Source organism: Chiloscyllium punctatum, chromosome 1 (assembly GCF_047496795.1).
Source record: "Chiloscyllium punctatum isolate Juve2018m chromosome 1, sChiPun1.3, whole genome shotgun sequence".
NCBI lineage: Eukaryota > Metazoa > Chordata > Chondrichthyes > Orectolobiformes > Hemiscylliidae > Chiloscyllium > Chiloscyllium punctatum.
The window spans coordinates 171184623-171198405 of record NC_092739.1 but is presented as its reverse complement, the minus strand read 5'-3'; the positions used below and the strand labels follow the sequence as shown (position 1 = coordinate 171198405).

The following is a 13783-nucleotide window of genomic DNA, read 5'->3' as shown; positions in this document are numbered from 1 at the left end:
ATGAAATAAAAACTCTGGAATTAAGAGTCTGATGATAAACATGTCAATTGTCAGAAAATCCCATCAGGCTCCTTTTAGGGAAGGACATCTATCATCCTGATCTGGTCTGGTCTCCATGTGGCTAAAAACCCATTGCAATTTCTTTGAGTCGTAACTGCCCTCTGGGCAATTAGAGATGGGCAATAAATACTGATCTAGCCAGAGCTGCTTATATCCCGAGAGAACTAAAAAGATTTCAAGAGCAGGGAGAAAAGAGAAATCTCTTTGTAATCAGGGATAGTATAGTCAGGGAATAGACACAGTTCTCTGTGAGCAGGATTGAGAGTCCTGTCTGGTATCAGAGAGGATAGGTTTATTGGTTAGTGATGGGCCTGATTGCCACCAGAAAACCAAAGGGACAGAATGTGTGAATGTCAGGTTGCACCTTAAAAGTGGAGGGACATTCAATACTAGAACAAACTGAAAGGCATTGTGTCTTCATCCTTGAAGGTCTGGATTACTGCAGACCATCACACTGTGCTCTGGTCATCTTTCTTCACCTTTTGTCACCTGACAGGCTGTAGTTACGCAAGGCTGACCTGAGCACTCATCCCAGACCTTACACTTACACAACATCCCAAAGTGTATTACTTTGTAGTTATATATTCATACCCTTCGAGACCTACTGGTCTCACACAAAGAAAGAACACAATGAGGCTAGTAATTCAGAATCCAATTCATGTAGCTGCAGGCCCGATAATGGGCAGAAGAACATTTAGAAGTTCAGTTCTCAAAGGGTTCTTCCTCTATCCCTGGATTTCCAGGCCAAAAGCCTATCCCCTATTGTCTAGAACAGGGAAAAAAACAAACAAGAAACTCTGACAGATTAAGTTTAAGGCAAAAAGAAACAGAAAAAAAAATTCAAAAAGTCATTCAACAAGCCGTCAGCACTTCAGTGGACAGCAGGTCATAATAAGAAAGTGTTGGAACCTTTTCTGCAATGGGGGACAACTCAGGAGAGACCGGCCCAATGAGGAGTTGCTTTGCAGCGATGCGCACTGATAAAAGACTTAATGAGAGGTAAAGCACAGCATAGCACAACATTAAGGACAAGTCACACAACAGCAGCAATGATTCCAATCTTTGCAAACCAAATCCTCCCCCTCCCCCAACCTCCACAGACATGTCTATCCAGTCAAAGAACTGATGACCAGGCTCCACATTTTCCTTCAGCTCTCTTCTTAGATCTCTCAGCTTATCCATTGCCTTAGTAAATAACCCCTCAGGACTAGTGTTATTAGGTATGAAGGTACTGCAATGTTCCCCAAACATGACACAGACACCACCTTTCCTAGACAACAGCCAGTCCATGACCTGCCTAGTTTGCCATGCTATTTTGCTGGTTATATCCAACTGCTCCCCTAATGCTGATAGGGCATTATCAGTGTAATTAATAAATCTCTGCTGGTTAGAGTCAATATAATTAATCCATTCAGCATTCTTGCTAACACCAATGGCAGGGATAAGTGTTCCCCAGCCTACAGTAATCTCGTTTCTGGCCTTGACTTCATTAGGGATGCCCCTTGCCTGCTCTGTACTGTTACTGTGGATCACCGAGTCAGGGATGTAATCTCTCCTGTGGCGATGCAGTATCCGTTGAAGTGGTGTGTCAAACTGAGCCTTCGGGGAGATAATAATTTCCTGTAGTAGTATCCCTCAGGTGCAGGGGAAGTGTTGGCCTCAATCCCCCTTCCATGCCACATAACCGCCAGGTACCTGCTAACGGGATAGGCTGGGCATCGAACGCACCATCTAGGGGTGGGACACCTGCAACAGGCCCTGCACCGAGTGTGATGTCCCATGTCCGGATGCACTTTCCCACAAAGTGGCCAACCAGCACATCAGCACACCGCGTGAAACACTCACAGGCCAAATGGTGATGGAGGCCTTGGGCCTGTACTGGTCTTTGCAGGTAGACCAAGGAGTACTGTCATTACATTCTCAATGAGTTCACTTTGTTCATACTGGGGCATTGCCTGGTACAACAGACGGCAATTTGGGCAATAGGGCATATTGCTACTACTGGATTAGTGGTGCTGGAAGAGCACAGCAGTTCAGGCAGCATCCAAGTAGCTTCGAAATCGACGTTTCGGGCAATAGCCCTTCATCGGGAATAAAGGCAGTGAGCCTGAAGCGTGGAGAGATAAGCTAGAGGAGGTGCTAGTACAGTTGAGCTAACACGGGTCATTTATGAGGCAGTGCTTTCTTCTGCAAGGTGTAATCACATCGGGGCATTGCCCTATCATATTGACTTCTGTACATTTGTTAAAACATTCACAACCATTCCAGCACCTGAATCTTCTGAAGGTGTTGCCTCCACCCATCTACTGAATCTATCAATCACCACCAACATATATCTGTCTCTCACTGTCTTTATCACGTCCACATAGTCAAATCACCGAGTGTTCAAACAGCCCTTCAGGTACTGGTATGTGACCTCTCGGGCTCAGTATTCCCTTTCTAACATTGTTCTGAGCACATACTTCGCATTGTGACAGGATGTAATCTGTTGTCTTGTTCCCAGTCCCAAAGGTGTAATACTGGGGCCTGCCTGTCCCCACTTCCAGAGTCCCCTTGGGAAACAGTTGCTCAACAGTGGTTGCTGGGTGGGCATCTGAGGTAGGTTCTGACCCCAGTGGGTATCCTGCTCCCAATCTACCCTGTCAGGGCTGGCAGATGGCGTTTGGGATCGTGAGGACGCTGGACATAATCAGTTTTACCTGTAACTTGCATCATGGTTTGGTCTGGTTCTGGCCATTCCAATAGAAAACCACTGCTCACCTCATGTGTGACTGGAAACTCCTGGACTAGTTCATACTGTTTGTCCAGATCATGTCAGCGACACCAGGAGGAAAACATTGCAAAAGCATCGGGTTAAACAAAGGTGACCTCAGCAAAGGACTCACCTTCATCCCCCTCCGTCCACGCATCAATGAATTTAATACACGCCGTGACGTCGAATAATTCTTCTGTCGCCTCCGCCTCCGAGCTTACTTTCACAATCAGGACTCCCGCCCACCTTCCGAGGACCCCTTCGCCCACCTCCAACACACTGCATCCACCTGGACACCCCGCGCTGGCCTATTACCTGCCCTCGACCTCTTCATTTCCAACTGCTGCCGGGACATTAACCGCCTCAACCTGTCGACCCCCCTCCCCCACTCCAACCTCTCACCCTCACAACACGCATCCCTCCAATCCCTGTACTCCAATCCCAACCTCACCATCAAGCCAGCGGATAAAGGGGGCGCAATGGTAGTCTGGCGCACTGACCTCTACACCGTTGAAGCCAAAGATCAACTCGAGAACACCTCTTCCTACTGCTCCCTCGACCATGACCCCACCCCCCATCACCAAACCATCATCTCCCAGACCATACAGAACCTCATCACCTCAGGAGATCTCCCACCCACAGCTTCCAACCTCATAGTCTGGGAACCCCGCACTGCCCGGTTCTACCTCCTTCCCAAGATCCACAAGCCTGACCACCCTGGCCGACCCATTGTCTCAGCATGCTCCTGCCCCACTGAACTCATCTCTACCTACCTCAACACTGTCCTATCCCCCCTAGTCCAGGAACTCCCCACATAGGTTCGAGACACCACCCAAGCCCTCCACCTCCTCCAAGACTTCCGTTTCCCTGGCCCCCAATGCTTCATCTTCACCATGGATATCCAATCCCTCTACACCTCCATCCGCCATGACCAGGGCCTCCAAGCCCTCCATTGTTTCCTCCCCAGACGTCCCCAACAGTACCCTTCCACTGACACTCTCATTCGTTTGGCCGAACTGGTCCTCACCCTTAACAATTTCTCGTTTGAATCCTCCCACTTCCTCCAGACCAAAGGGGTAGCCATGGGCACACGTATGGGCCCCAGCTATGCCTGTCTCTTTGTTGGCTACGGAGAGCAGTTGATCTTCCGTAATTACACCGGCACCACTCCCCACCTCTTCCTCCGCTACATTGATGACTGCATTGGCGCCACCTCGTGCTCCCGTGAGGAGGTTGAGCAATTCATCAACTTCACCAACACATTCCACCCTGACCTTAAATTTACCTGGACCATCTCTGACACCTCCCTCCCCTTCCTGGACCTCTCCATCTCCATTAATGACGATCGACTTGACACTGACATTTTTTACAAACCCACCGACTCCCACAGCTACCTGGATTACACCTCTTCCCACCCTATCTCTTGCAAAAATGCCATCCCGTATTCCCAATTCCTACACCTCCACCGGATCTGCTCCCAGGAGGACCAGTTCCACCACAGAACACACCAGATAGCCTCCTTCTTTAGAGACCGCAATTTCCCTTCCCACATGGTTAAAGATGCCCTCCAACGCATCTCGTCTACATCCCGCACCTCCGCCCTCAGACCCCACCCCTCCAACGGTAACAAGGACAGAACGCCCCTGGTGCTCACCTTCCACCCTACCAACCTTCACATAAACCAAATCATCCACCGACATTTCCGCCACCTCCAAACGGACCCCACCACCAGGGATATATTTCCCTCCCCACCCCTTTCTGCTTTCCGCAAAGACCGTTCCCTCCGTGACTACCTGGTCAGGTCCATGCCCCCAAATAACCCACCCTCCAATCTTGGCACTTTCCCCTGCCACCGCAGGAACTGCAAAACCTGCGCCCACACCTCCTCCCTCACCTCCATCCAAGGCCCTAAAGGAGCCTTCCACATCCATCAAAGTTTTAATTGCAGATCCACAAATATCATTTATTGTATCCGTTGCTCCCGATGCGGTCTCCTCTACATTGGGGAGACTGGGCGCCTCCTAGCAGAGCGCTTTAGGGAACATTTCCGGGACATCCGCACCAATCAACCACACCACCCCGTGGCCCAACATTTCAACTCCCCCTCCCACTCTGCCGAGGACATGGAAGTCCTGGGCCTCCTTCACCGCCGCTCCCTCACCACCAGACGCCTGGAGGAAGAACGCCTCATCTTCCGCCTCGGAACACTTCAACCCCAGGGCATCAATGTGGACTTCAACAGTTTCCTCATTTCCCCTTCCCCCACCTCACCCTACTTCTAAACCTCCAGCTCAGTAACTCGATTATTTTTCAATTGTGGGCTGTATACCACTTCCATCAGACAGCTGGCCATTTATTTCAGTCTCACAATACAAGCCATTCTTATTCAGGCCACTCCTAGAATTCTGCTGCCTTTACATCTGTATTGTCCCGTGGACGTTGGAGCAAATTGGGCCAGTTTTTCCTTGTGGTCAGGGGTTTGGTTCATTAACATTACTCTGATTCCCAGGATGGCCCCTGATTTAGGATGGTTCAGGCCATGATATCGGCTCTGAAGCTGTTTACCAGTCCTGAACCCTTCATCTTCAGAGTAAGGGAAGGTTTATAATCAGGGGGGTGTGCTGGGGACTGTCAGGAGATGTTAGGGGCTCAGTGGGTATCCTGGAATAAAACCCCCATCCCTCATCCCTATCAGTGTCATCCCCTCGTCAGTAGGATCTGTATGCCAGATATAGGCTGGGGATTCGGAGTAGAATGTAAGTTCTTTTTATTTTACAGTGTTGTTGCTTTATTCCTCAGCCTTAGTGGTGTTCCACTGTTTCTCCTGTTCCCCATTCACAGTCAGCTTTTAACCTCTCCCATCTGCTGTACATAACCTCTATCCCCCAATCACAGGCAGAATTGCTCCAACTAGCCATTAAGGATTCTTTCCATTTACTATCGGCTTCACCCTTCCATTCTTTAATGAATAATGAATCAATGCAATCACACAGGTCACTGACAATGTATAAAAGTATAAAGCTAATCGATCCTGCCAATTCACTCTGATTTTGTGATTCAGGCTAATACAATTCGTTATTAAAAGAAAACTAATATAATCATTATCTGTAATTCAGAGGTGGAAACTGATTAAGACATTTTAAAAGTCATCAATATAAACTGGAAATTCATTTATTCAAAAATCAATTATAAAATATAAAATTTTATCCATTTTAAGGAACCTAGACCAGTCATTGCTCATTTACAATGCTGTAGGCTGTGAAATAACTGCAGCTGCATTCAAAGGTTTTGTCGACTCACATGGCAACAAAATACTTTGAATGCACAAATAATGGCCGAATCCAAAGAAACAGATGTTAACAATAAGCTTTGTTACATGATTTCCACAACATAATGTTCAACCAAAACTTCAATTCTCAGTGAGGGAGGGAAATTGAAATAGAATACAGCTGTGACTGGCACTCCACCGTCACCGCTGAGATGCAGCTGTCTTCAATGGAAACAAACGAGTCTGAAACTAAAATAAATGAAGTCTACCAGTCTAATTTTCTGAAAGCAATATTGTTTGTTTGGAATATTTTGGATCGATCTTTATACTTTCAATTTTATGAGATTTAACTAAATTCTGTAAAGTCCATATAATTCCTCCACTCAATGAGCAAATGTTAAAGTCTGAGGTGATTTTCCTCAATGTTGGGTTTGAATTATTATTACACAAAAATTGAGCAGAGACCTGCTGAGGCCAGGATTTACAGTGCTACGGCTTTTACTGCCTTTGGTCAATTTGTTTATTAGTCCAACACCTGGGAGTGAAAGGGGTGAAACAAATCTTTGTCAGTAGCATGAACTTATGGGGGATTTGAGAGCAGGTTTATTGTAATATCATCTTCCTCCTCTTCTTCATGTCAACATAAAAAGTGGCTAGTTAGAAATTGACAGTCGGGCAGTCATGGTCTGTAAGGGAAATGAGTGGGTTAATGTTTCATTAATATTACCTTTCTCTTACAAAATTATCTCTCTCTCACTTCGTCTCTCTCTCTTCCTCACACACATACACATATATGAACATTTTCTAGCTTTCTTCCTGTCTCCATTTATAACTTTAGTTTATTCCTTGCTTGTGAGGGTAATGAGGTATTCACATTCCAGAACAGTTAGAGAGTTTAGCCTCATCAATCCTGTCTGTGACACATAGCTGCTGAACCAAGTGGGTGTAATCGAGACACATCTCAGCCGTTCCATTTGCAATTCTAACAATATTTTCAAAGTAAGTTGTTCATGCCTCTGCATTAGCTTGCAGCTGAACTTCAGGAGCCCTGTCCCCTGTAATAGCAGTGCCTTTAAATTTCCCATACCCAACAATAGTCCTGTGGATTGGTCATCAAAGGCTCTAATCCACTTCCCCGCACTTTCATGTATACTGAGCAATAAATTTCCCAGATCTCCCCCCCCACCCCATTTTAAGAGCAGGACTACCATTCTTTTTGCATGTGGGAGCTCTTCCAAGGAGTCCCCTTTCGGACACTGACCCTGATTCCATCCTCATCCAGGGAATCCCCTTTCGGATCCTGACCCTGGTTCCATCCTCATCCAGGGAATCCCCTTTCGGATCCTGACCCTGATTCCATCTTCATCCAGGGAATCCCCTTTCGGATCCTGACCCTGATTCCATCCTCATCCAGGGAATCCCCTTTCGGATCCTGACCCTGATTCCATCTTCATCCAGGGAATCCCATTTCGGATCCTGACCCTGATTCCATCCTCATCCAGGGAATCCCCTTTCGGATCCTGACCCTGATTCCATCTTCATCCAGGGAATCCCCTTTCGGATCCTGACCCTGATTCCATCCTCATCCAGGGAATCCCATTTCGGATCCTGACCCTGATTCCATCTCCAACTCCTCCCAGCTGTCTCCTGCTGGGTCTGGTCAGGTTTTCTTGTGTACATGCTATGCTCCTCCCTTTTTTCCCTTCCATGGGTCACCTTCCCTCGAACCCCCCATTCAATACTCCTTTATAGTTTCAAATGTTCTCAGGCTATTTTTGTATTTGTACTGTCCACAGTAACCTGTGTTCCTCCTCCAAATTCTCCTTTGGTGTTTTTGTTTTTTCTACTTCCTCCGGTAACATTTTTCTTTTGTTCTGCATTTTCTTGATTAACCCCTTCACTTCCTCCCTTCTCTGGTTCAATTTAGCTTTATCGTCATTGTTCTCAACCCGTGCAATTTCTCTTTCTATTTCCTACATTCCCTTTATGAAAGGACACTGCTCAGTGTTTTGTGTTTGAGTAGGGAGGGTCTGTTGAGCCTGGACACAAAGGAAGTTTCTGGATCAGAGTGGTACTGGAAAAGCACAGCAGTTCAGACAGCATCCGAGGAGCAGGAAAATCGATGTTTTGGGCAAAAGCCCTTTACCTTTTTACCTCCAAAGGAAGTTTGTCTTCCGGCCCTTCAGTTTCCACAGGCTGCGTGTGTTGATCCTTGGCAGCTTGCCTGGTCACTACAGGGGCCTGGTACCCTCTTATCAGTTTCTCTCCCTCTTGTCTGAAAAGTTTTAAAATGTCTACCTCCTGTTCCCTTTTCTGATTCCTCTTATTAGAATAATCTTTTGTTTAGTGAGTTTTAATTAATCCCTCCATTTCATCATGAATGTTTATATCAAAGGTGCCTGATTTTGGCCACTTCGTCAATAGGTTCTTTGTTCTTTTTTCCCATTTCTCAGAGATCCTCATGATGTAATGTTTTGATACAGGGAATATTTTACCCAATATTCCAACTACTGTTCCTTTATTCATCCTGATATATATTTTAGTCCAGCTGATCTATTGCCTCTGTTCACACCGTTCACTCCTCTTTACCTTAGAGGTCCAGTAGCACCTCATCAATTATTACAAGTTTACCTATTATTTACTTATTTACTTATCTATGCTACTGAACTCTGTGATCTGCCTGTATTGCTTGTAGGACAAAACTTTTCACTGTGCCTTGGTACACGTGACAATAAATTCAATTTAGTTCAAGTATTCCCTAACTCTACAGCTTGCAATTGTCCCTTATCAATCTGTCAGTTCCTAAACTGTTTCAACTAATTAATAAAGGCAATCTATTCTCATTCATTCTGCCTGAAAATAAATTATCTTAAATTCTCAAAGTGCAAATTAAAATCAAAACACTCCTGGATCTCAAGCTCCAGGGAACAAAATACAAGCAATCAATCACCGACAAGCAAAAGTGCATTCAAAGTCAGACCACAAAGAGTTAAACTCAGAGTCTCTCTCTCTCTCTCTCTCTCTCCCCCCCCCACACACACACACACACACACTGCCCTGTCTGTGTAGACCCTCACGACTGGCGGATAGTATCCATAGGGCCTTACTAACACTACACTGCCCTGCCCGCACAGACCCTCATGACCAGCGGATGGCATCCACAGGGACTCACTAACATTACGCTGCCCTGGCCATGCAGACCCTCGTGACCGGCGACTTGGTATCCACATGGGCTTACTAAAACTACACTGCCCTGTCTACACCAGCCCACACCCCACTCCTTGTACCTTTCCCTACCACCTCAGGAATTGTAAAATCTGCACGCACACCACTCCCCTCACCTCCATCCAAGGTGACAAAGGATCTTTCCACATCAGTCAGAAATTAACTTGTACCTCTACCAATGTCATTTACTGTATCTGTTGCACTCAGTATGGTCTACTCTACACTGGGGAGACAGGGTGCCTTCTTGCAGATTGTTTCAGAGAACATCTCTGGGACACCTACACCCACCAACCCCAAATCCCCGTGGCTGAACACTTCAACTCCCTCTCCCACTCCACCAAGGACATGCAGGTACTGGGCCTCCTCTACCGCCAAACTGTTACCTCCCAACGCCTATAAAGGAAAACCTCATATTCCAGCTTGGAACCCTGCAACTACAGAGGATAAACATGGATTTCACCAGCTTCCTCATTTCCCCTCCCCCACACATTAACCCAGCCCCAAGCATCCAACTCGACATCACCCTCCGGACCTCTCCATCACTCCCCCCTCTGACCTATCACCTTTTTCCTCACCTTCATCCACCTATCCCTTTCTCAGCTACCTCCCCCCCCATCCCCAACACCCCCATTTATCTCTCAGCCCCCTCGGCCCACAAGTCTCATTCCTGAAGAAGGGCTTATGCCTAAAACGTTGATTCTCCTGCTCCTCGGTTGCTGCCTGACGTGCTGTGCTTTCCCAGCCACACACTCTCGACTCTGACCTCACTTTCTCCTATAATTCTTAAGGGGCTTGATAGGGTCAATGCTGAGAGGATGTTTCTCCTGATGGGAGAGTCCAGGGCCAAAGGGCACAGCCTCAGAATAAAGGTGAACCAATTTAAACTGAGATGAGAAGGAATGTTTCTTTCAGAGTGTGGTGAATCTTTGGAATTCCTTGCAGCATAGAGATGTGGGGCAGAGATCTTGTGTATATTTGAGCCTGAGACAGAGAGATTTTCAATCGGTCAGGAATCTAAGCTGACAGGGAAAGTAAACATGAGCAATGTCAGATCAGCCTATTGGGTGGCAAAGCAGGACTGTGGGACTGAACTGCCAATTCTGATGTATTGCAGAAAGTCACAAAAGCAATCTGGTGACAGTGGCTTTGAAACACACAAAGGACAAGGGCAGCAGATACATGGGAACACTATTCACTGCAGGTTCCCTCCAAGCCACTCACTATCCTGACTTAAAATATATCGTACATCATAGAATCACTGCAGTGTGGAAACAGGCCATTTGGCCCAATAAGTCTACACCAAATCTCCAAAGAGTATTCCACCCAGTCCCATTCCCATCCCCTATTACACTACATTTCCCTGTTTCATCCACCTGACCAACACATCTCTGAACACTATGGATTATTAAGCATGGCCAATTCACCTGAGCCGCATCTAAGCTTTAGTCAAAATCCTAGAATATCTAAGAACATGGTAGGTCAACCTATAATGACAATCACAAGGACTGCAGTGATTCAAGAAGGCAGCTCTTCATTACGTGATCAAGGTCACCCATTCCCAGGACCCACTCAACTGGTATCTCAGAAGGTAAGAAAAGCCCCCTGGTGGGGCTGTCGGTTCAGACTCTGCACCAATATCACATACTGGATTAGTGGTGCTGGAAGAGCACAGCAGTTCAGGCAGCATCCTCAGAGCAGAGGAAATGACCTGGGAGTTGCAGTGGGAGAGGGACTCCCTGAGATTCTTGTAGAGAGAGGAGGAAAACTTCTTCAAGGCAGGCATCCTTGCAAGAGGATTCGCAGTAGGGTTAAAATCAACAAGGTAAAAACAATGACTGCAGATGCTGAAAATCAAATACTGGATTAGTGGTGCTGGAAGAGCACAGCAGTTCAGGCAGCATCTGTGCTGTGCTCTTCCAGCACCACTAATCCAGTATTTGATTTTCAGCATCTGCAGTCATTGTTTTTACCAATATCACATAATAGAGTGTCCTTTACGGTCACGTGTACTCAAGGACAGAAAGCCAGGAGAACAGTAAAAGGTTTTACAATTTCACCTCCCTGGAATCATTGGGAGGCAGACTGTTGGAAGGGATTCTGAGGGATAGCATTTACATGGATTTGGAAAGGCACGGACAGATGAGGGAAAGGCTGCATGGCTTTGTGTGTTGAAAATCATGTCTCATGATTTTTTTTTGAAGAGGATTGATGAGGGCAGATTGGTGAATATAATCTTTTATGGACTTCAGCAAGGTTTCTCATGGTAGGCTGGTCAGCAAGGTTAGGTCACATTGAACAGAGAGAGAACTAGCCCTTGGGATACAGAGTTGGCTTGAAGGTAGAACACAAAGTCCCATATTCATTGAGATTGTTTCTATTTGTTATTTTCCAAAAGATACAACAATTATCACCACTACGGCAGTCACAACGGAGCCTCCAACAACTACTGAAGAGACAACAGGTTAGTAATATTCTCCAACAAACCTCTCAAATGTCATATACATTCAGTCAATGGGCTTTGCTGTATGGGGAATGTATGAATGATGCCTTTCCACAGCCAGGGTTGTGTTTTATTCCTGCCCATTGCATGTTGGGATTCTCAGTCTGGGGAATGCTGGGTAATGGCAATGAGACTTTCACAGGGCCCTCTCCACTTCAGACAGATTCAAAACTGGAGTTCAAGCAGAGCACGTGTAATGTTGAAGAGATTGTCCACACAACAACATCTTAGTGCTCACTCAGTGTGTCTGGGTGAGAACCCTGGCTCTCTCTCCCTAACTGCATTGGGGAAACATCCAGACAAGGAGCAGGATTAGGCCATTCGGCCTTTTGAGCCTGCTGTACCATTCAATATCATCATGTCTTGTCCTCAATCAAAATGTTACATTCCCTTTTCGATCCGTAATCCTTGATGACGTTAAAATCAAGAAACCTAATTATCTCTCTGTCTGTATATATTCAGTGCCTTGACTCACATGGCCTTCTGTGACAGAGAATTCCACATTTTCACTGCCCTTTGAGTGAAGAATTCTTTCCTTGTCTCATCCTTAATTGTGGAGGTGCTGGACTGGGGTGAACATGCCTCCACCTGACCAAGGGGCAGTGCTCCAAAAGCTTGTGATTTCACATTAACCTGTTGGAGTATAACCTGGTGTCATGTGACTTCTGACCTCATTCTGAAAATGGTCTCCCCTGCATCCTGGGACTGTGATCCTGGTTCTAGTCTCCCCAATCCAGGGAAACACCCTCCCAGGATCCAGCTCTGTTAGAGTGTTTAAATCAGACTCCACTGAATACAAGGCCAGTTGAAACATTCCCTCCTCATGGGACCATTCTGGCATCCTCAGTATCAGACTAGTGACCCTCCCTGCATCCCTCTACGGCAGGTCTGTCCTCTCATAGCTGGGGGGTCCAACACTGCACACAACCCTCCAGCTGTACTCTCCCCAAGGCCCTGTATAACTGCAGCAAGACATCCTGACCTCTGAACTCAGATCCTCTTGCACTGAAGGCCAATATACAACTTACCTTCCTCAGTGCTTGGCTGTGCCTAGCTGTCTACTGTCATTAACTAGTGCACAAGGACATCCTTTGTACATCTAAACTTCCCAAGTATCATCGAGCTCATGTGCATACATTGTGAATAGCTGGTGCCCTGCAGAGATCCATGTGGTACCCCACTGCTCACTGACTGCCATTCCGAGAAAGACCCAATTATCCAACTCCCTGTTTCCCGTCTGTCAACCAATTCCCAACACATTTCAAAATACTACCCCTATCCCAGGTGCTTTAATTTTACCCACTAGCCCGATATGAGGGACCTTATCAAAAGGGTCCCTCCAGCCAATGGGAGTTCAAGAAGGCAGCTCACCATCACCTTCTCAAGGGCAATTAGGGACAGGCAATAAATGTAGGCCCATCCAGTGACCCCCATATCCCGGGAATGAAGAAAAAGGAGGTGTCAGGAACCTGTGATGTCGTTCAAGTGTTCCATTCCCAACGCCATCTGCACCCAGGAGATTTAAAATTGAGGCCATAGCTGTGATCAGCCTGACCCTCACACTCCCGAGACACCAATGCAGGAACAGAGTCCCACATTCATTGAGATTGTTTCTGTTTGTTCCTTTCCAACAGTTGCCACAACACCCACGACTACAATTCCCACAACAGAGGCTCCGACAACGACTGAAGAGACAACAGGTTAGTCATCTTCTCCAACAAACCTCTCAAATGTCATACACATTCAGTCAATGGGCTTTGCTGTGTGGGGAATGGATGAATGATGTCTTTCCACAGCCAGGGTTATGTTTTATTCCTGCCCATTGCATGTTGGGATTCTCAGTCTGGGGAATGCTGGGTAATGGCAATGAGACTTTCACAGGGCCCTCTCCACTTCAGACAGATTCAAAACTGGAGTTCAAGCAGAGCACGTGTAATGTTGAAGAGATTGTCCACACAACAACATCTCAGTGCTCACT

At 46.6% G+C, this 13783-nt stretch overlaps 1 protein-coding gene across 1 annotated transcript in view; it reads left to right on the top strand.

The window, feature by feature from the left end:
* Positions 1-13783, top strand: part of LOC140480740 (uncharacterized) — a 70273-nt gene that overhangs the window by 18054 nt on the left and 38436 nt on the right. The window contains exons 4-5 of the mRNA XM_072576035.1: positions 11701-11766; positions 13440-13505. Coding sequence (XP_072432136.1) covers positions 11701-11766; positions 13440-13505 — 132 coding nt within the window. The remainder of the gene's footprint in view (positions 1-11700; positions 11767-13439; positions 13506-13783) is intronic.